We start from the raw sequence: 22,261 nt of genomic DNA, 5'->3' as shown, positions 1-22,261 counted from the left end.
GAGGTTTTGATATTGAATTTTTTTTAATGCAAATTAGGTAGGTTTTGGCAATTATATAATATATAGCATATTATGTTATAGACACGCAGATAACAGTCTGTGGTGTCACACTCGTCTGGTTCGTTTTACAAGATTTCATTGACAATATCTTTTATGCAAAATTGGTATTTCCTCTCCACCCTGCCGATAAAACGTCTATAGTAGAGTAAAGTTTTACGGAACATGTCGGAACGCAGCATAATCTATTTATTTCGAACGCCATCGCTAAGAAACATCAAAGCGGGTATAGCGCCATCTACCCTCACAAATTGAGATTTATTTTGGTTTATAAATTATTATTGCTATATACAGATGGCAACCGTGTGCTACCGCCTAGAAAAACTCATACGAAGTAAACACTTCCATACAACCAATTAACCTTTGATAAAAGTTGCGTAATGGGCAGGGAAACACCATTGTCACGTGGTATATAGCAGCTACGTGGAATAAGCGTATCCTCTCAATCTTACACGTTACACATCGGGAGCTCCGCTTTTAGGCAGTGCCTAAATCTGAATATTACAAAAACGTTAAATGGCGATCATTTAGGTCTAACACCATCACTCGCCCACATCTCAGACTTTCACATCTCAAAAATTTATTTTCACATAAAAAATTACACATAATTATCAAGAGTTATAATAATATCCATAATTATGGGAGTTCTCCCATATATACTCTTCGTTTCTATAATGTACGTCGATGGTTGCTCAATTAAAACTGACTTCTTCTCACTCACTCATTTGTGTCCTTTTTTGTGGTGAGCTACAGTGTCATTGCCACTTTCATTTATATACACGCTGATTTGCAGCTGGCTATGATGCTGGTGTGTATTCGAGGGTTTTGTACGAAATACTGTTAATACGTTGCTCATGATACGGCATATCGCGCCTTGTGGTTTTACTCGCTCGATTTTCTAGCTTGCCCCTGACACCAAGTAAGAAAAAAATACGCTTTTGGTTATAGTAGTAAAGAAGTTTTGCTTTTGGCGTAAATCACGCATGAGTATATTACATACCTAATAATATAATAATATAATAATATATGAACCTACTGTTTCTGTGCCATCATCGCTCAGCGACCTAGATCTAATCAGTCAACAGGAATTCAGTGGTATGCGAGAAGCTATAGGTCGTGTTTCACGTTTCCTACACGTTGAGCTGTGACTCTGGGCTTCAGGCATATTACTGTTTCCAGCTCATCGATATTTGATGTGATAGCATTGATATATCCACCTTCAAAAGAATCTTTTCACGTTTCGTGCTGTTAGGCGGTCGATGTACCCACTAGCTCCATATACTGGCATTCTATAACTGATCACTGCGTGAACGATCACTATTTCTACAATAAATTGTCCATACTCTCACTGTATATCAATGTAATAGTACGCTGCAGCAGGAAATGGATGTTTCAGATCGAATACTTTATCATATTTATCGTGTGTCAGTGATATATGCTCTACGAAGCGCATGCCAAGTCTATTCAACATTGCCGTATAAACTCCGAGGAATATGTTTATGAATGAGAATCGGCGCTGCGTCGTAACTGCACTACGTCCTCTTGTACGAGTAGCAGGCGCGACGGCACCTTCAACTCTTTCTACTTTTCCTCAATGGATTTTCTTCTGTTATTAGGATGTTACGTGTGAGTAAAAACTACGAGGCGGCATTTTGTGATGTGAAGGTGTTAGTACAATCAACGCCTCATTCCGGTTCTGCTGCTCGGCGTTTTGTTTGCCTCGTTGATACCTTTTAAAAGATGTGATTGTGATAGTGTCGTTATAAAAACTAAACTAGCTCTCTCTCTCTATCTCTCGCTCTCTTTCTTTCTTTCTCTCTCTCTCTCTCTTTCTTTCTCTCTCTCTCTCTCTCTCGCGGGTTCTCCTCTCGTCTCTCCGTCACTCTTCTCTCATCTCTTTCTCGACCTCTCTTCCTTGCCCAGTTTCTTTACTCACTGTGTTTAATATCTGCTGCCTGTCTGTCGTGTCTGTCTCCCTCGCTTGCTCGCTCTCGGCTTTCTCTCTCTCTCTCTCGTTCTCTCTCTCAATCCTCTCTTTCTCTCATCCATCACTGTAGGAATATGGTGCTACAGGATCCTGTCCCGATCGCTCACAAAGCTACATTTTATACAAAACAATATTATTTAGTTTACCATTTATTAGTATTAATATATTATTTATTATTATTATAACATCGTCGTAATGGACGGGTGTTTATGTATAGGCTAATGCCAGTGTAACTCGGCGCGAAATGCTGTCTGCAGCCCAGCATAAGTTCCTACATGAAATGAGAGAGCAAGAGAGAGAGAGAGAAGAGAGCCGAGAGAGAAGAGAGAGGAAGAGAAAAAAAAAGAAAAAAAGAGAGAGAGAGACAGATATATATTCTATATATAATATATTAATCCTATATAATATATATAGTATAATATATAAATATAATAGTATATATAAATATATATATAGAGAGAGCAGAGAGCAGAGAGGAGAGAGAGAGAGAGAGAGAAAAGAGAGACAGACGATGATATGACGACAGATGGCGCAGACTTGCGTCGGTGCGTGTTATCGCCGGTTGTTTAAGTTGGTCATGTTAGTTAGTTATTGGTTTAGTTTGTTTTGTTTTAGTTTCGGTTTTGTTATTTGTTTAGCTTCTGTTTAGATTGTTTAACGTGGTATTCTTATTTGCGGCAGCCTTGCGTCCGCGTCGCTATGTAGAGCCACTCACGATCAGTGCACTGTAATGTTTGGACGCCACTGGCGGCGCTCTATAGGACGGGGCGTCGAAACAGAATGAATTGAGCAGGTGAAAATAACGGCAGGAGTTGATGCCGTGCTTGGTTGATCGCCCCGGCGTTCTATATGCGCGGCCGGTACGCCAAGTAAATCAAGAGCTAATAATACCTAAGGTATTCATTAGCGATGTATAAATTGACACGCTATACGCATGCACAACTTGCTGATTACCTTCCCCTCGGGTGTGATTCTGTTCAGTTGCCTTATGGTATTCGTATATGGACCATCAATCACAGTCACTATCAAGAGCGCATAAGAGGTAATAATTATACGCTTTTATTGTATACCTCCCTTCTTTATACGCTCTTTGTACTGATCTGCACCTGCGGGTTACACACAGTCACACAACACACACCACAGGCAAGCACACACACACATCCACACAGCCCACACACACACACAGCACACCACACACACACCACACACACACACACCACACACACACGCCACACACACACAGAGCCAGCAAACAGTGCACGCACGACGCACGCACGCATCGCACACAGGCACACACACAACACACACGTACACCACGCACGTTAACAGAATAGGCCAGCCCGCTTCATAATGCGTGCGCCCACTTGCGACCGTTTCATGTTTTCAGAGCCCTACATCCTCTTACAGCCCCTCTACATACCCATACATCCCCCACACCCCTAATAGCCCATACATGTCCCTTACAGCCCTCTACACGATACCCATACATTCCCCCTACAACCGCTCTACAACCCAGTACACCTCCTACAGCCCTCTAACACTACCATACATCCCCTACAACGCCTCTACACTACCCATACGATGGGCCCCGTGAAGGACAGCCCGCCTGCTACATACCCAGTACAATCCCCTACAGACGGCCTCTAGCATACCTCCATAACATTACCTCCTACCAAGCCCTCTACACCTATCCATACAGTCCCCCTACAACCCACTCTACAGTACCCAGTCACATCTCCCCCGTACAGGGGGACCCTGGCTCACCAGTACCATACCATTACCTCCTACAGCCTCTACAGATACCCATACCATCCCCGCTACAGACCCTCTAACATACCCATACATCTCCCCGTACCAGCCCTCTACCTACCCATACATCCCCCACCCTACAACCCTCTCACAGTACGCCATACAACTCCCCCCTACACGCCATCTAAACGATACCCACTACATCCCCGCCTACACCCTCTACATAACATACATCCCCCTACTAAACCCTCACAAGCCATGACATTCGCCGCTACAGCACCCCTCTACATACCCACATTACACCCCTATCACGCCCCTCTACATAACCGCATAACATCCTCCTACACGCCCCCTACATACCCATACATCCCACCTACGCCGTCTCTACATACCCATACAGTCCCCCTAACACGCCCCAACCATACCCAATACCTCCCCAGCGTCACAGCCCTCTACATGACCCATACATCCCCCTACACCCTCGTACCAATACCTCATCCATCCTCCTACAACCCTCCTACATACCCATACAATCCCCCCGAAAGCCCATCTACATACCCCATACATCTCCATACAGCCGCTCTACATACCCATACACCCACCATGCCAGCCATCTAACATACCCACACACACCCGGCTACCACAATAACACACATACATCCCCTTACACACCCTCTTACATACCGCCGATACAGTCCCCCTACACCACCACCTCACCAGAACCCATACATCCCCCTACAGCTTTCTATCATACGCCATACATCCCCCTACAGGCCCCTCTACGCTACCCATACATCCCCCTCCAGAAGTTCATGCTACAGCTCGCCCTCCCCTACAGCCCGACGCTCTGCCGAGATTTTCCTGCTATACGGCCGCCCACTCCCGCATCCGTCAGCCCGAAGTTAACCCCGGTCGGAGTCTTAGTAGCCATAGCAAAGCGAAACATGCCGCACTTAGCTCGGATAGTCGCGCGCTTCAAATAAGTCGGCCGCCGGGGTTGCCGTGGTACCGCGAACGCCAACGAGAACGTCCGCAACTCGTATACACTCACACAGAGTTGACGCGTTGCGGAACAGCCGACCACCCACGCAATCACTTCAGCGATCGAGTGGTCGTGTGCTGTGTGGCGGAAGGAGTCCGTCGGTCACACCGTATCGTGAGTGCTTGGAGATGGATCTCTCGAGTTTCGCAGGACTGCCAGGTGTAGTCGTGTTTGATGGCTAAGCCGGGTAGAGCCGCAGATGTACAGGCAGGGTTCCGTTCGCCAGCGCGCACAGTGACGTCGTTTGTTTGACATGACACATTTTCTTCGTTATCCACCGCCGACCTTTGTGGCGGTTGAAGCAGTGAGTAAGTGCTCCCCGGCAGTTTATGTAGGAATTGAATATGGCGTGAGCCAGGAATGAACGGCGTCACTGTGACGCAGAGGATCGATGTCACATCGTGTCCTGTTTGCGAGGCATCCTGTTGTTGGATCCGCGTGTCCGTGTGGATGTTGTGTGTGCTGATGTGTATGTGGTGTGGGTGGTGTGTGTGTGTGTGTGTGTGTGTGTGTGTGTGGTGCGTGCGTGCGTGCGTGCGTGCGTGCGTGCGTGCGTGCGTGCGTGCGTGCGTGCGTGCGTGAGGGCGGTGGCGAGAGAGTGCCTGTCGTATATAGCGAGTTCAGGTCAACGCAAACTGACGAGCACTACTGTTCACTAGTGAACTGTACCATCGGAATATGCTATCGAAAGCTGCAATCGCATGCTGACTATAGTTCTTGGGTTGTTCGCGTGATCAGGTGCATTGATTTCATTACTGAGACGTATAACCAACCCCCGCCCCACTCCACCGCCACTCATGCACGCACGTACCCAGCCTCAAGCACTCCCCTATCAGTCAATATACTATTAGCTGTATTTAGTGAAAGGTATATGGAGCGTCAGAAAACGAAATTGGCTAGAGGAGGAACAGAGCAACCCCGTGATATTTCTATCGAGGATGATGTATGTGGTCGAGTGTGTTCGATGCTGGTGGCATCACGCGGTGAAACGCCTGCGCTGCCGGCGACCCGAGTGTAACACGCCGTGTAATTTAACCGACGAGAGAGTAACACTTGCGTTTCATGTGCGACGTGCAGGTGGTTAAAGTGATTACGTCACCGTAAATTGTAAAAAAATAAAAATAAAAATTCCACTTTTTTACAAAATATAAGTAATTGTGTTCACTTTTAATGGTTAAATTGCTGCATTATACTTCTTATTTTACTATATTGTTCGATGTGAACATACACTCGTGACTCATACATAGCCCATAGTAAGCAATTAATGTCAGGAACACAATATCAAATCGTCCAGGTTTTTTGGATTTTTAACTAGTTGAGAAACAATCTTATCAGGTAAGAATTTGAGGATACGTTTATTCCCGTTAGTTCTTACTTTTAATGTAAAAAAATGGCAACAAACATTTTACAAATTTTACCATAGAAAATTCGTGACGTAGTCAATTTAATTCAAAATCGCACGTGGAAAGCAGCGTCCTTTATGCATCCTAAACACGGCTTCAGAAGCTGTCAGAAGTTTATCGATTAGAGCATTACTGCGGGGACAACAAATCAGGGAGCGTTGCTCACGCTGCACTTGCCACAGTGAACAGCCTCTCGCGCAATTATGCAACAACACATTCAGAGTCTCAGTGTAACTATTTAATCAAAACTCGGATAACGCTGCTTGAATGTCAGCATCCTTGAGTTGTCAGCCGCCGTGTCATTCGTTCTCTCTCTCTCTCTCTCTTTCTTTCTGTCTCTCTCTTTCTCGCTCACGCTCTCTCTCTCTCTCTCTCTCTTTTTGTATCTGCTTTTGTCTCTCTATCTCTCTCCTCTGTCTCACTCACACACTCTCTCTCCCTCCTTTCCGATCCCTATCTCCTCTATCTCATTGAATCCTGAGTGGCTTCCTGCTCTCGTCGTACGAAGGTGTGGGGAGGCACGAAGAGCTTAGTGCCATGCCCGTCTGTTGGATGATGATAGTCTAAGAAGCTTGAATAGTCTGCATTAGATATACGTGCGTCTGGAATGAGAGTGCCCGTCTCTCCAGAAAGATTCGATTGAATTCCCCGATTCGCCTACCTCTTATAAATGAGGGTGCGCAGCTTAAATGCGCAAAGCTTAATCAAAAGCTCTGCTTGGCAACCTCCCTTTAGGCGAGAATAGATTCCGTTGCCAAATTCCTTGCTATTTATTCGCAGTCACTCCCGGCCAGCTTTGCGAGGTGGTGCTGCGAGAGATAAACCTTTCATTCTGCGTACGCGCGTAATCAAAACAAGACTTGCCGGTGAAATGAACCAGTCAAAATTGAGTGCTTGCTGCCAGAGAGATATCTACGCGCGGCAGCAGTATAGGGGGGGGGGGGCTGTTAGATACTGCCGGTACCTCTCGAGCGATCAGTGCGACATTCCCGACAACTCGACGTGTGAGCGGGCGTGCGTGCGCGAGTGTGTGTGTGTCAGTGTGTGCGTGCGTGTTGTTCCGTAGTGTATGCCGCTATGTAATGTATGTATCGAACTGCTTATAGAGGGCAGTGTTATCGATTTAAATTGTCTACGTCACGAATCTCCTGAGAGTTATAGTTGTAACCTTACTTTTGTAATTTATTTAACATCAAAAGTTAGTACTAACGTTACTAAATATATCCTCAAACTCTCACCTGATAAGAATGTTATTACGTTGGTTAAATGTTAAAAAAATCGAGACGATTTGAGCTGTCAATAAAACTGCCGTCAACACTATTTACAGTCTAGAAGACTATTTACTGGCGTCTCTCGGTTGCTGTGGTCGGTGTCATCGTGATTTGTGTATGGTGCACAGAGTGGTGCCCAAACAGTTTCTGTTTTTGATTTGTGTTAGCTATATATAATATATAATATAGGAAAAATAAATAATATATGTTTATGTGTATTATGTTTGAAAAAATTATAAATAAAACTGCGAAATGCTATTTGTGTTTTTTCAATTTCTGCCAAAATGTTTGCGACATCCCCCTTCACGCTAGATCAACTAAACGATAAACAATGGTGGGCAGACCAGTTCAATTCAGTGCATCGGAAAGAAAACGAAGGAGAAAAAAGCAGAAAGAAGATTATATTAGTAACTTCCGCTTAAGTTTACAAGGCATTTCCGTGGCTGCCACAATCATTTTGCCAATGCCTCGTTTACCGCATATGTTCGCTATATCGGCTAGCTGCGCCTGGGCGCCACGCAAGAGTTTCGAATTAATGGCGGTTGTGTTTGTGTCGAGCGTTTGGTTACATCGAATGCACCGGCAAATTAGGGAGTATAAAGAACGTATATAAGCATGAAAAGTAAACAGAAACACTAATTGTATTTTCATACATTTGATTTTGTACAAATAACACACAAATATACTACTTGCTGGTGCTAGAAATTCGTGACGTAGACAGTTTAACGTGACCTGTCAAATGAATAGGTTGTGTTTAGTTTTTGTTTGAGCGTGGACTGGCCATATGTGCTTACAATGTTTTGTTATGTAACGTATATCGGGTTAATGATGTAATTTATTTAAAATTGACATGTAGCTTATTGTATTTGTTTTGTGCTCGGCGATTATTTTGTTAAAAGTAATAATAATTATTTTGGTTGAACACGTTAACTAAGCTTGTTAGGTTTGTCTCTTTGCTACGTACGTTTCCGTTATTCACCCGACAGGGTCGACAAAAAAGATTAGGTTGAAAGGCTCACTGGTAGAGCTTGCGCTTTGAGGTGAGCTATTGAATACGTGTGTGCGCGAGTGTGTGTTCGTGCGTGCGCGCGTGTGTGTGAGAGTGCGTGTACGAACGTGCATGTGTATGTGCGTGCTTGCGTTCATGCGCGCGCGCGCGTGTGTGTGTGCGTGCGTGCGTGTGTGTGTGTGTGTGTGCGTGCGTGTGTGTGTGTGTGCGTGTTCGCGTGTGCGCGCGTGTTCGCGTGTGCGCGCGCGCGTGTGTGTGTGTGTGTGTGTGTGTGTGTGTGTGTGTGCGTGCGTGCGCGCGTGTGTGTGAGAGTTCGTGTACGAACGGGCATGTGTGCGTGCTTGCGTTCATGTATGTGCGTGCGTGCGTGCGTGCGTGTGTGTTTGACTGTCATGCTGTGTGCTGTGATGTGTACCCGTGGGAATAATAGCGTGACTAGTGAGACGCGAAACTGAATTTGAAGAAACAGATGGCGAATTCTGCAGGTCGAAGCGAGTGCCGTTGCCTGTCAAGTAATGACAACGACCGCCTGTCCGCGTATTCCGATAATGTTCAACGTCTCAACGTCAGCAGTGCCTTAAGGCCACCGCGCCCGACCTCACGTTCCTACTAATGACACAAAACCACAGAGAGCAACTCGACCTAACGAATTAACCTCATACTTCTATCCTGCGACGGCACGCGTGATACCCGCCCATGCTGTTGTACGTTTACATAATGATATAGACGTGGTATAATGATATCAAGAGAGAATAATAGAGATCTATTATTAGAATCTATTAGATAGATTTATCTATATTATCCTGATGATATATACGTTGATATATACACAAGGGCGTTTGTATAATGATATTAGGTGGCAATGCGATATAGCCAACTATGTGAGCATTTTTGTTAGTTAACTCTCTTGCGCTGAAGGACGCAGTCGCTATTAGGCTAACGCTCCATTAGGAGTGTTCCCAACTTTGATATCATTAATGATTAATGATTGATAATCCTAACCCTAACCTAACCCTAACCCTAAATGACATTAAAACCACAAAACTAATATATGACCATATATATATATATATATATATATATATATATGTTATTATGACCATTAATGACATTAAAGTTGGGAACACCCCTATTATACTTATAGCTATAACGCATCATGCGCTGTATACGCGTGGCAGGTAAACTCATATACACGCGCGTGTCATGACCCCGTGCGGGCATGTGGCGCATGACGCCGTGCTGGCCCGTGACGCCACCTGCACGGCCTGCAGTCAGAAATTGCGCAGCCACGTCTTCATTGTTAATAACCTGCGAAGAGGAAGCGGAATTATGCAGCGGTAATGCGGGCACTGGCGGAGGAGGACGGAGAGAATAAGCAGGCGGTAATTGCGGGCCGCTAGAGGAAATCACAGACCGGGAAAGCACGCACTCGAGCGCACGCATGCATGCATGTAGTAGGCACGCACGCAGATAGGCAGCCATCGTGCAGGCAGGCATACAGGCATATGTTCAGACAGGCGGGTGGGTAGGCAGGTAGTCAGGCGGGAAGGCAGGCAAGAAGCGGCAACGATCACGCAGCTTCTCTTGCTCTCTCTCTCTCGTTCACGCTCTCTCTCGTTCACGCTCTCTCTCGTTCACGCTCTCTCTCGTTCACGCTCTCTCTCGTTCACGCTCTCTCTCGTTCACGCTCTCTCTCGTTCACGCTCTCTCTCTTTCACGCTTCTACTCTCGTTCACGCTCTCTTGTCGTTCACGCCTTCTCTCTCTCTCTCTCTCTCTTCTCTCTCTCTCTCTCTCTCGCTCTCTCGCTTTCTCTCTCTCTCTCCCTCTCGCTCTGTCTCTAATCTCTCACCTCTCTTGTGTGTCTCCCCTTCTTCTCTCGCTCACGCTGTCTCTCTGACACGCCACGCACGCACGCACGCACGCACCCACGCACGCACACAACACACACACACAGAGAGAGAGTGAGAGTGAGAGTGAGAGAGAGTAGTTCTGTCTGCGCGCGATTTACTTGGCAATTATAGCCAGACTTGCTCTTATTGACGCGCATCAAGCAGCGTATTTTTATCGCCGCCGCTGCTACAGACCTAACACTGTTAATTAAATGACTACTGAAGCCCCCCCCCCCGTAATCCAGTCTCGTCGTGCCCTGCCTCGCCTAATGTGAGGATGCGGCGGAGGGGGAGGCACTGCGTTTACTCTGTGATTACCCCGCTGTACCTAGCGAGTTACTACGTGTTTGACATTCACATTGAGATGGTTTTCTTGTTTAAGCTGCAGGCAACAGTGCAAATAAGAGGAGCGTGTTTCGGTTTGCAGAATCACATTAGCGATTAAACAAACACCGTGACCTCGCCATTACAGCACGAGAAGCCCTAACAAATCACACAGTTATCGCGGAAGAAAGCGCCGCCGTCTTGAGACATGTGACCGTCTCTGTCGTGAAATAAGTCTATATGCTATGTAGTAGTTAGATCGTAGTATGTGTCTGTGAAGTCTGCGTGAGTATCCCTGTATAGCACACGCGTGGCCCACCACGTTGCCCATGCATGTGTGAATAATTGTCAGTCCTGTGTCTTCGTCAGGCACGATATGTAGTCGTTTCTCGTGTCGCCTTTTCGATATATATATATATATATATTATATATATATATATATATATAATATATATATATATATATATATATATAATATATATATATATATTTATATGAATATATATATATGTATGTGTGACTGCGTGTGTGCGTGCGTGCGCGCATGTACAAATACCATGGTCTAAATTTAAATGTCGAGCAGTGTATTGCGCACTAGGTTGGATGTTGTGTGAACATTGATAACTGATGAACTTGGTAAATAGCTCATGATGCAGTATAAAAGATATCGATCAGGAATGCCTAGGGACTCGGCCGAAAGACCAGGTTCATCGAAATGTGGCACGCGTACTTCATAAGTAGCTGCAGTCGGCTGCCTGATGATTCAATAGGAAAATATACGTGGCGACAGTCTAGAAGATGTTCAGAGCGCATTTCGGTTAGCGCGGATGATTATGCCTTGCATGTTGAACTGCGTTCGTGTGTGGTCGTACTCTCACGAAAGTCTGGCCTAATGAAGATTCCACTGCAGCAGCGACGTCCGCGGGCAATCAAGAGACGAAAGATTAACCGCGCCGGACTTTTGACTCGTTGCCGACCGCGCGTCCTGCTTCAAGATCCTGCTGTCTAACTTTTCCGGAAATCCATTGCCGCTGGTAAATAATTGAGCACCTTTGCGAAAAATCCTGTTTTGCGAACTGACAGCATCTATGCATCATATGGTCGTGCCATTTCCTCATTAATGGGTAGCGGGGGCAGCAGTAACTACAGTATATATACACACACGCGCGCGCACGCAGGCAGCACACGGGCTGCCGATGTCGCACACAGATCCTGTACAATATTCACGAACTCCGTTTAGCCCATGTTTCGAGATTCAAAATAAGGAGATAAGAAGAAAAATAAGGAAATAAGAAGAAAAAGAAGGAGGAGAAGGAGGAGGAGGAGGAATCGGAGGAGGGGGAAGAGAAAAAGAAGAAGAAGATGAATAAGAAGGAAGAGAAGGAGGAGGGGAGAGAAGGAGGGGGAGGAGGAGAAAAAGAAGAAGCAGAAGAGGACGAAGAACGAAGAGAAGAAGGAGGAGGAGGAGAAGAAGAAGGAGAAAGAGAAGGAGAAGAAGAATCCATGCGTGGTTCTTGCATGTGTAGCTATAGCAGCATGCATGTGCTCGCTATAAAGGCAGGCGTTTGAAGCTGGCTGCCTGTCAATGGCATCGTGCTGTGTCAGGACTCAGAAGTGAGGATCTATAATAATAAGAGGTGTAATAGGTCTCAGAGGTGATGATCTGTAAGGCGCCGCGTATTACGCGCGCGTGTAGCGGTGTTACTATTGTTGCGCCGTGCTATTATCCGTAACACGCGTGATATAGCACCTGCTCGTCGTTACTATACAGTCAGCTGATGGTCGTCCATGCAAGCAGCGTCGTCTTCCCTTTCGTCGCGTCCATTTTGCAATCGCAAGATCCGTTGCAAGAACACGGCAAATGCGGCCGCTGTACAACTAAACGTGTGTTCACGCGTGAGTGCGCGCGCGAGTGAGAGCCGTAAGATTTCGTATGTGCTGGCTTCCCCGTAGCGAAGCTGCAGCGATGTGTATTCTCCGACAGCGGCGTAGCACGTGCGCATCGCCGGTCCGTATCAAAGCTAGGCGGGGGTGATTAGTGCCGACGCCGCGAACAAAGCAGTGTATCATGGATGCGGCACGCGAGCGTGATTAGCAGCAGCACGAGATGACGAGAGAACGAAGCCCGCAGCCAGTCAGGATGCGCTGCCACCGACGTCGTCGCCGCCGCAGACGCGCGAAGCCCTGCCGGGGAAATTGCCCATCACGAGTGCATCTTGAGCATCTTATGTTGATGAAATTGCCGTTCGCCGAGCGTGAATGGAGTAGCGCGTTGGATTTACATTCTCGTGTGCTCGCCTGCCGGCCACCGCCCCTCCCCTTCCTCTGCATGCACAGCGTGGCGGAGCCGTGCTTGCAGCAGCCGGAGGGAGGCAAGAAGAGGACACGCGTGAAGCCAGGCGCGCGCAATCAAAGAAGCACGCGAACAAAAAAAGGAAGCTGGCGAGAAACGGGGGCCGGGGGCGTGCGCGTGGGAATATCACAGGATTTAACAAGGGCAGCGCACGTGCACATGCAGGATGCACCGGATGCACAGGATGCACAGGATGCACAGGATGCACCGGATGCACTGTTGCCTCGCCTGCCCGTTACGTGTTACATGCGTGTTTATACGTCTGGAGATAATTCGTGCATGACAACACGAGCTAATTATACTTCGCTGAAATCCGGAAGCAATATTTCAGTGTGAGGCTTAAGGAAGGCGAAGGAATGCGATAGAAGGAAGGCGATAGGACGGGGTTTCTATTTATCCTTACGTATAACCACGTCTCTTATAGCAAACACATCCAGCTACTGCCGGCTAAGATTAAACTGCATGTGGCAATGTACGGCATCCGTTCTTCGTGGCGATTGAACTTACCTGAAGACATTATTGAAGGCGTCGTTCCAAACTGGAACCTGTCGGGTCGCGACATCTGAAGGGTGAATGTTGATAGCATTCTTCATCAACCTGCCGATCCGTGCTACAGGAGAGCGTTAGAGTGTAGCCGTGGTTACCTGAAACGAATCGATGCTTGCCTCCACTTAATTCACTTCCTGCTACTGTCCCGTGCCCCGCCTGACTGACTTGAGTGTCGGTCTGTGTCTACATATCCGCAGTAATCTGGTGGAAGATTCTAGAATATCGAGCAAGGCCAAGATGGCTAATAACATAGATGACTCGATGCAATTGAAAAAGTTGCCAAGAAACTGCGGACAACGCAGTGACGTGAGCGGGAGTACAGTTTCTGGATTGATGTAAACATTTACGTGTAGTAATGTTGATACGCTCGTTATATTAGTTGGTTGAGTTAACAATTGGTACATAATTTGTAAATCATTCAAACGCCATTGTTTATTTATAACGATAGAATTGAGAATACATGCGCATGTTGATGTATTTGCAATTAAATGTTACGTAAGCGTTGTGCATAGCTGTTACTCCCCCCCCCCATCCCCATCCCCACAGGCGTGCGCACACATCATTATAATGGCACACCATTGCCAGTATATGTGTGCGCTACACACGAGAGCTGCCATATCCATGTTCCCACGCACTCATACATGTACCCATACCTGCGCATTTTTCGTGTCATTAGAACCAAAATATTTATTTGAATGGGGTTTTTGTTGCACTCGCAGTGCAGCCCATGCCCAAGCCTTTCCCTTACCATCTTTGACATCCTGTTATGAGAGACTGTGATTGTGAACCGTTGCCACGGCGAGGTGGTACACGCTAAATGCGTCGCGAGTGTGATTTTAACCACGTGAAATGCGATTGAGGTTAATAATGAAAGCGAGAGAAATGGATTTATCTCCCGGGTCACCCCCCCCCCGCCTTCGCTCCCGTTTCTGAGGCTGCTATTCATACTGCTTGTTTTAGAGATAATACCGGCTAGCTGAGAAACCGCAAAAACAAACCACTTTGACTTCTGAGTTTAGATTGAATGAAAAACCACATGCTACTACTACTACTACTAGTCGTGACGCAGCAAAAGTGGAATATGATTGCACCTCTAGTCTTTTTGCGCCTGCCTCTTTCGGCAAGGCAGCGCGAATAATTAACTTCTGTAGCTCGGTGTAGAAGAGGGCGGCATTTTTACTACATCCGTCGCGAGTCCGTGCTAATTCGTCATGATCATTCGTGCGAAACCAGACGGATATACGAGCGGTAATTAGAGAATCATAGAATCAAGAGCGAATTAAGAAAGCATTCTTAATACGCTCTTGATAGAATCATAGATGTATCATAGAAGCTTAAAGTATGGAGGCAACCTCGAACTAATTATTAAGATATAGTACAAGCGTAACGGTCTTGTGAATATATAACAGACATCACAATTTTGATTTGGCAGTAGACTACCGCTTCTCGCCTTCCAGAAATGTAAAAATACTAGATGGCGGTGGGTCGGTGTGGGTGGGGTAGTAGGCGTGTTAGTATTGTACTATATGTCGTGCCACTGAGTCTGGTATTTTGTATAAAAAGATCGTGAGTTATGCGCGATGTGGTAACAGCAAAGATGGAGATTACAATATCCTGGTAATCAATCCTGGTATCCTACAATGACTTCGAGGCTGATGATGTGGTCATGGCATGAAGCGTGTTGTAAAGTAGTGTTTACGTGACGACGACGACCATGACGTTGACGATAAAGATTGAAGACGACGACGATGACGATGATAATACATTAAATAATACTATATACATTGAATATGTGTGTGTTTTGTGTGTTGCAGAATGTGTAGAGTGACGACGATGCGGTTTAACGTCAAGCTGCTGCTGTGTGTGATCATCATCGCCGCCTGCCTGATGAGCCTCTCCTGGTGGGCCAAATGTGGTAAGATCTAATGCATCTATATGCCCAGAGAAAGATGCCGAGATGGGCTAACTGTAGTAATTAGCAGGGTGGTACCTATAGCCCTAGAACTATGGCCCTTCGCTCTGCCGTAGGTGCACCTCAAGGGCTATAGTTCTAGAGCTAGGCGGTACCCATCGCACGGTAATCCTAATTGTGCGGACATGACCTTTGCATGTGTAACGTCACAGCGTGAGGTGTTTGTTTCGGCAGAGCGGTGAGGGAGTTCTAACTGAGTAGTGAGTAGCAGCTGCGTGCGTGTGTGTTTACATCCTCGCCATCGTAAACACACACGCACGCAGAACGTGTGGAAAGTTCGATTTAATGTAATTATTTCGAACAGCCTTCCTGACCATTATCGTATATTACCAGCAATTACAATACTCACTGGTATTGTACCTCGCGATTGTGCTGCCACCTTTACAAAGTTGCGCTTCTGCCGATTCATTTTGCACGTTACCGACCGAGTGCTAATCACAAACGTGCAATTATATTTATACCTAATTGCTGTTTAATCGAATGATTTTCATTTTAGGGCAAATTCGTCCATATTATAACTGAATATAAGAGTGTTTTATAAGATATTTCAATCCTTTTCCTTTTAAGGTGTTGGACAACAGTAGAGGGTGTCCATAGGCGGCAGGCCTGAATAAGCATCGAACAAAAATTAATTAAAAATACTCACACTGTTACTGCGCTTACACAACATACACTTTAATTATGTTAAATAACTACAGATTCATGCTCTATGCTCCGCTCGAAACTTTTGCCAGCTCTATGATGCGAATTTCTGCAAAGTTGTCTGAACACATTTCAAAGACAAAAATGTCCACGAGGCATCTAACTTGCGTGCATGATGCAAATTATTGCACTCTAATGCCGAATTTCTGCGAAAAAAAATGTCAAAAAATGCCTATTCTAGAGACGAAATAGTGCGACGGTGAACAATTTGCGGAGGCTTACTGTTATACGCCTCCTTAAACTAATATATAAGAAACATCCTCGCTCGGTAGCCTGTAGCCGAAAAGTTGCGTTGCGCAACTGTGTCAGTGGATGCGCTTGTAGTGGCGCCACCGTATATAGGCCTATAGCTGTCAGTTTAAATTTTTTTTTAAATATTTATAACGAATATTGAACAATTTTCCTTGCCATGGTGTTTTATTACAATACGATGTAAGCATAGAATTCTTGACACTATACTACAGATCTTTCTCAGTTTTGTGAGCCTGATGTGTTTTCCACGCAGGTGAGTCACAGCTCGGCGACTCACGGCTATACCCGGACCGCGCGGAGGAGTCGGGTAACCATGCCAACTACCCGCAGGATCCACGCGATGCGAGAGTGCCCAAGCTGCGGCTGAATCACGAGACGAACGCCGAGTCGTACAGCAACATCGAGTGTCTCATCAACGACGAGTACACCGTCTCGTGCCGCCGCGAGGGCAAGGAGGTCTACGTGCCGTTCAGCTTCCTCGAGAAGTACTTCGAGGTAGGCAGCGACAATGACGAGAGTTGGATGTCGAAGATGTCATCAGGTCGGGTGCGAGAGAGGCGGCATGTAGTGTATGCACGTTTGAGCCTAGCGCAGACTTACGACTTTTGGTTGCTCGTCGCTGCAACCTGCAACCGCAAGCGATCGGCCGGGTGTGCGCACGCATGCGATTTCGAAGCAATTCTATAACAATTTGGGAGCGATTGGGAGCGACGAGTCGCTCAAAATCAAAACAGTTTGATTTCTTGCAACTGAAACCAGAATCGAACGAGTTGCAGTTGCACGTTCCCGCAGACATAGCGATTTCACAGAAATTTCGACTGCGATTCTAGAATTCTAGAATCGCAGCCGAGTTACGGATGCTTGTAATTTGCTGGTATAGGCACGTGTTGAAACAGTGTTCGATTTATAGGCCGTGACAGGCATATTTGCGTGTGAGTATGGAGAATGCACGATAGATATACGGAAGAAATAGGTGAGTACGGGGGACGCCTCTGCTAGCGCATCCGTTATAAGGGAGCTGTGCAGAAGCGGTTCCTTCTTAAGTGCAGAATTAGAGCTGTCAGCAATGCAAAGTCTTATGGCAGAGCTCTCCACACAGAGTGGAGGCAGATGAGACAGCAACAGCGTGCGTGTGTCGACGATGCGTCATTGCCTGTCCACCATAACACATTCGAGTAAAGTTAGAAATCTTGAAGTTGGTCCACGTTTGATCGCGCAGGAAGACGTCAATTTTTCTTTCTCGAATTAAAGTCGACATTTTGCAGTGCAGCATCGTCGGATGCTGGTCCGACGTTCTCAGGAGGAATTTAGAGTGCTTTCTGAAGTACTGCGTAAAGTGTATTGCGAGTGCAATCTGAAGAAGTTTTTTTTTTAAAGACGCTTTTAACGTGTGGGCCATCACATGCCACTGGTTCTTGGATCTCTCCGCTTGCCAGCAAGTCTTTGAACATGTGTAGCGTTGGCTGGATACTCTAGATATGCTGTCTGGAACAGTGTTTGTTGTGTCGCCGAGCCAATGTTTTAAATCCATCCCCCATCTATTAGGCATGCCTTTTGTGATGGTTTTTTTTTGCTCAGAGAACGAGGCGTAAAGAGCGAGTGAGGTAGAGGTAGAGAGAGAGAGAGCGCGCGCGCGCCAGATAAGGCGCGAGAGCAACAGAGAGAGAGAGAGAGAGAGAGATGCATGGAAAAAATATAAAGATAGAGATGAAGATGCACACACCATCACATTTCTAGATTTGCAATAGAATCTGCGCAGGTTATCTTGCCTGTAACATGCTTTGATAGACATAAAATAGAAACCACCCCACGCTGCTTTCATCCGAATTTACACGCCGTTACGCGGTTGCAGGTCTATGGCAAGATCGCCGTGTACGACGGACTGGAGAGGTTCGAATGGCAGCACAGCTATAGCAAAGTCTACATTCCCAAGGGCAAGTACGAACCGCGCGGCATCTTCATGTCTTTCGAGAACTACAACGTCGAGATCCGTGATCGCGTCAAATGCGTGAGCGGGAAGGAAGGTGAGCCTGCGTGCGCTACTCGCTCTGTCGCCACTGACTTAAGTCGGCTAATGTTGTGCACTACGAGCGTGATATTGTTATTTTTACTTACGGATGTAAGAGCAGATCCATAAGCGCGCGCGGGTACGTACGTTCATGCGGATGTGTGCATGCTTGCGTTCGTACATGCATGCGTGCGTGCATGCGTGCGTGCGCACGCGCTCGCTTACACCTCGTCAGTGCAATAATATAAATAGGCGCACAATTGTCGATAGCAGAATTTCTGCAAATAGCTCGAAAACCCCGGGTTTCACCGAGTATAGCGTAGTGAGTGAGTACAAGTATTTGGCGCAAGTAGGCAAAAGACAATGAAAAAAATACACGCATAAATATATGTCAAGAGCACATAACGTGTGCTCTGGCGTATGTGCGTGCATGCCTGCCTAACTGTCTGTGTGCGTGCGCGTATGTGTGGCTGAGTGTGCGTGTGTGTAGCTGTTCGTGTGTGTGTGTGTGTGTGTGTGCGAGTATGTGTATAGATACCATGACGTGAGCAGCTTGCAATAATACAACATGTTCTGCGAGCATCTATGACAAATACGAGTCGACATACCCATATACGCTCTCCTATGACACTATTTATCATAGGAAGATTCTTTCCATGACAAATATTGGCGAGTCAACTTCGTTCTGCTTTACAGCAGAAATTCACTGCTTGCGTTGTGAAACGGTGCTGCTGCTGCTTGCTGCACGTCATAATAGCGCTCCTATAAACTCCTATGATGCGCACAACACATACAACAATATTTGTCATAGGAAGAATCTTCCTATGACAAATAGTGTCATAGGAGAGCGTATATGCGTGTGTCGTATTTGTCATTGATGCAAGCAGAACAGCCTGAATAAGAGTCCATTAGACAGTATTGACGGTATTGTATAAATAAAATACTAATATCTCCCTTTTTCATAGTGAAAACAAAAAATCGAGCTGCCAATCGCTACGTTTACACAAGAATTTGCTTCGATTCAGCCAAGTGTCCGTGTTTATGCAAACATTTATGCGTAATTGTCGACATCGGTTTACCTCGAGATATGAAAAATAGATGAAATTAGACTAACTCAATTTCAGCGAGTTGCTGAATCTCCCTCGGTGAGATATTGTCGTTACAGGCACTGCAAAAACATGCGCTAAGCATATATTGACGCGGAGCACCGAACAGAAGAAGCTGTGTTGATACAGTGACGGGCTATGTGCCCACACAAAGAGTACACTCGCGGTGCTGCCCTAAACTGGTTAGACTATAACTTTCGTGTACTTTTCGTCTGCGAATCGAAGTAAGCGCGCACACATAGAGCCGCAGCGTAAACAGAGGGCGCGGCTAGCGAAGCTTGACTTTTCTAGCCTCGCCTCATGACACTAACACCTTGTTCGTGGAGGGAGGAGGCTAGTGCTCCTACGTACAGGGAGGGCTTTCCTATTTTCGTCCAGGCTCCCAGTTGCGTGCTTGCGCGTTTGCGTGCCCGTGCGTGGGGTGCGTGAGTTTACGTGCGTACCGGCACGCGTTCGTTCGTCCGTGTGTATGCGTCGTACGTATGTGCCTGCTTATGCTCCTGCACTGGTTTGGGTGTGCGCCTGCGTATAATGCGTGCGTACGTGCGTGGCTGAAGGCGGTGGATAATATAGTAGATAATAACACAAGAGTGAGACATCCTATTCCCGCATTTTTAACCGATTTTTCTCATCAAAATTTGCCACCAATAAAGAAGCAAGTGTATACGTTCCTCAGCTTATTATGACCACTAATCACTCACCTTCGTGGTACTGATATTCGTTTACATATATTTGCTAGCGTATTGCTGTAAATCGTAATCTTGCACGAGCTGAATTCGCACAATTTACCGCTAAAATGGCGCTATTGTGTGAGGTGTTAAGACAAATTTTGAAGCTATAGTGGCGCCAATATTTAGCAACGGATTGCTTCCAAATCATTCGTGCCCCGATAAGGGTTTAATGTACTTGATTACCTGCGCGTGCGTAATGTGATACTTACTGCAAACTACTGCAGAGAATATTTTTATTATTGTATAATTACTTATGTAAGATAGTATGTCAATTTCTTGTGTTGCGATCACAATAACTGAGCGCATCTCGCGGTTCCTCACGAGATCAAAATGCGAAATTTAGATTGTCTCTCAACCCTATCCGGGCACGAATGATTTGGAAGCAGTCCGTTGCTATAGCTTATGCTTAGCTTTGCTTAGCTTTGCTATGCTTATAGCGTCCTCACACAATAGCGCCATTTTAGCGGTAAATTGTGCGAATTCAGCTCGTGCAAGATTACGATTTACAGCAATACGCTAGCAAATATATGTAAACGAATATCAGTACCACGAAGGTGAGTGATTAGTGGTCATAATAAGATGAGGATCGTATACACTTGCTTCTTTATTGGTTGCAAATTTTGATGAGAAAAATCGGTTAAAAATGCGGGAATCGGGTGTCTCACTCTTGTGTTATTATCTACTCTTGATAATATACGCAGAAACATGGACAACACCATGCTTGCATATGCATAGACGTGCGCTCGCGACCGCACGCCCGCACACACGCAGTACCGCACGCACGCCCGCCTCGCGTGTATGCCGCGCGCAGCGCACGCTTAAGGGAAGATGAACTAGAAGCCGAGCGTGCGTAACTAGTAGTAGCAGTAGGAGGCTGTACAACGCTGTCGCGTGCCCCCGCGTCGCCCGCCTCTGCAGGCCCCAGAGAATTGCTGGCGTTCGGAACACCGGTCGGTTGATGCTGCGCATGTTGCCGGCGGTGAATTAACGCAGTTCGCATATATGATGCCGACTGTAGCCGGGCTGTACATCTAATCACATTTGCCTGAAATGCGATGGAAATGCGATGGCTAATGTGAGCTAATGATGCGATACATCACCGTGTGGAGCGTCGATCAACACACACGCGCACCTCGTTTCACGTTCCCACCGGAATCGCAACACCTGCTAGCTGTGAGTGCTGGCTCCCACGTCTCTGCTTCCTCTTCATCCTCTTTCTTCACCTCCTCCTCCATCTCCTCATCCTCCTCCACCTCCTCATCCTCCTCCGTCTCCTCATCTTCTTCATCACATTCTTCTTCTTCGGCCTCCACATCTTCCTCATTCTCATCTTCCTCCTTCTCCTCCTCCTCCTCCTTCTCCACCACCACCACCACTTCCTTATCATCATCATCATCATCTCCTCCTTCCGCCCCCTGAAACTACTTTGAAACACCGAGATAGGTTTCTTGCCGCGTTGCGTGGTAATTAAGCAGGTTTACTTGTCGGCCATCTGTATGTTTCAACCTTGTCTCATACTGGTCTTTGGCCAAGCCCAAAATATGTCCGAACCCTCTCTCTCTTTCTCTCTGTTGGTTACTTGATGGACTATTTCACCCTGCGCAATAATGACGTTGGTCGCAACCCAATTTAGGTTCCATTAGCAAATCGTAACCTGGCAGAACTTGCTCAATTATTATTGTAACTGAATGTATAAGCGTGTAGGGTTATTACACGCGAGGCGGTACGGCCGCATGAGATGCGCGCGACTAGATGCGTTCGTTCGCTCTCGGTCTCGTGTGCTATATATATACATATATGTATATATATATATATATATATATATATATACTCGCCTTACTCCGTTTCTTTCCCT

The 22,261-nt window shown here is 46.3% G+C and overlaps 1 protein-coding gene across 6 annotated transcripts in view; it reads left to right on the top strand.

Annotated features, from left to right (window-relative positions):
• The window catches only part of LOC106805609 (D-glucuronyl C5-epimerase-like), a 113,632-nt gene that overhangs the window by 80,965 nt on the left and 10,406 nt on the right, over positions 1-22,261 (top strand). For all 6 annotated transcript variants that reach the window (XM_014807286.1, XM_014807290.1, XM_014807283.1 and 3 more), the window contains 3 exons: positions 15,450-15,550; positions 16,815-17,056; positions 18,414-18,585. In XM_014807286.1, coding sequence (XP_014662772.1) covers positions 15,450-15,550; positions 16,815-17,056; positions 18,414-18,585 — 515 coding nt within the window. The remainder of the gene's footprint in view (positions 1-15,449; positions 15,551-16,814; positions 17,057-18,413; positions 18,586-22,261) is intronic.

The sequence above is a fragment of the Priapulus caudatus genome, unplaced genomic scaffold (genome assembly GCF_000485595.1).
Source record: "Priapulus caudatus unplaced genomic scaffold, Priapulus_caudatus-5.0.1 Scaffold120, whole genome shotgun sequence".
Lineage (NCBI taxonomy): Eukaryota > Metazoa > Priapulida > Priapulimorpha > Priapulimorphida > Priapulidae > Priapulus > Priapulus caudatus.
This window is presented reverse-complemented; position numbering and strand designations above follow the sequence as displayed.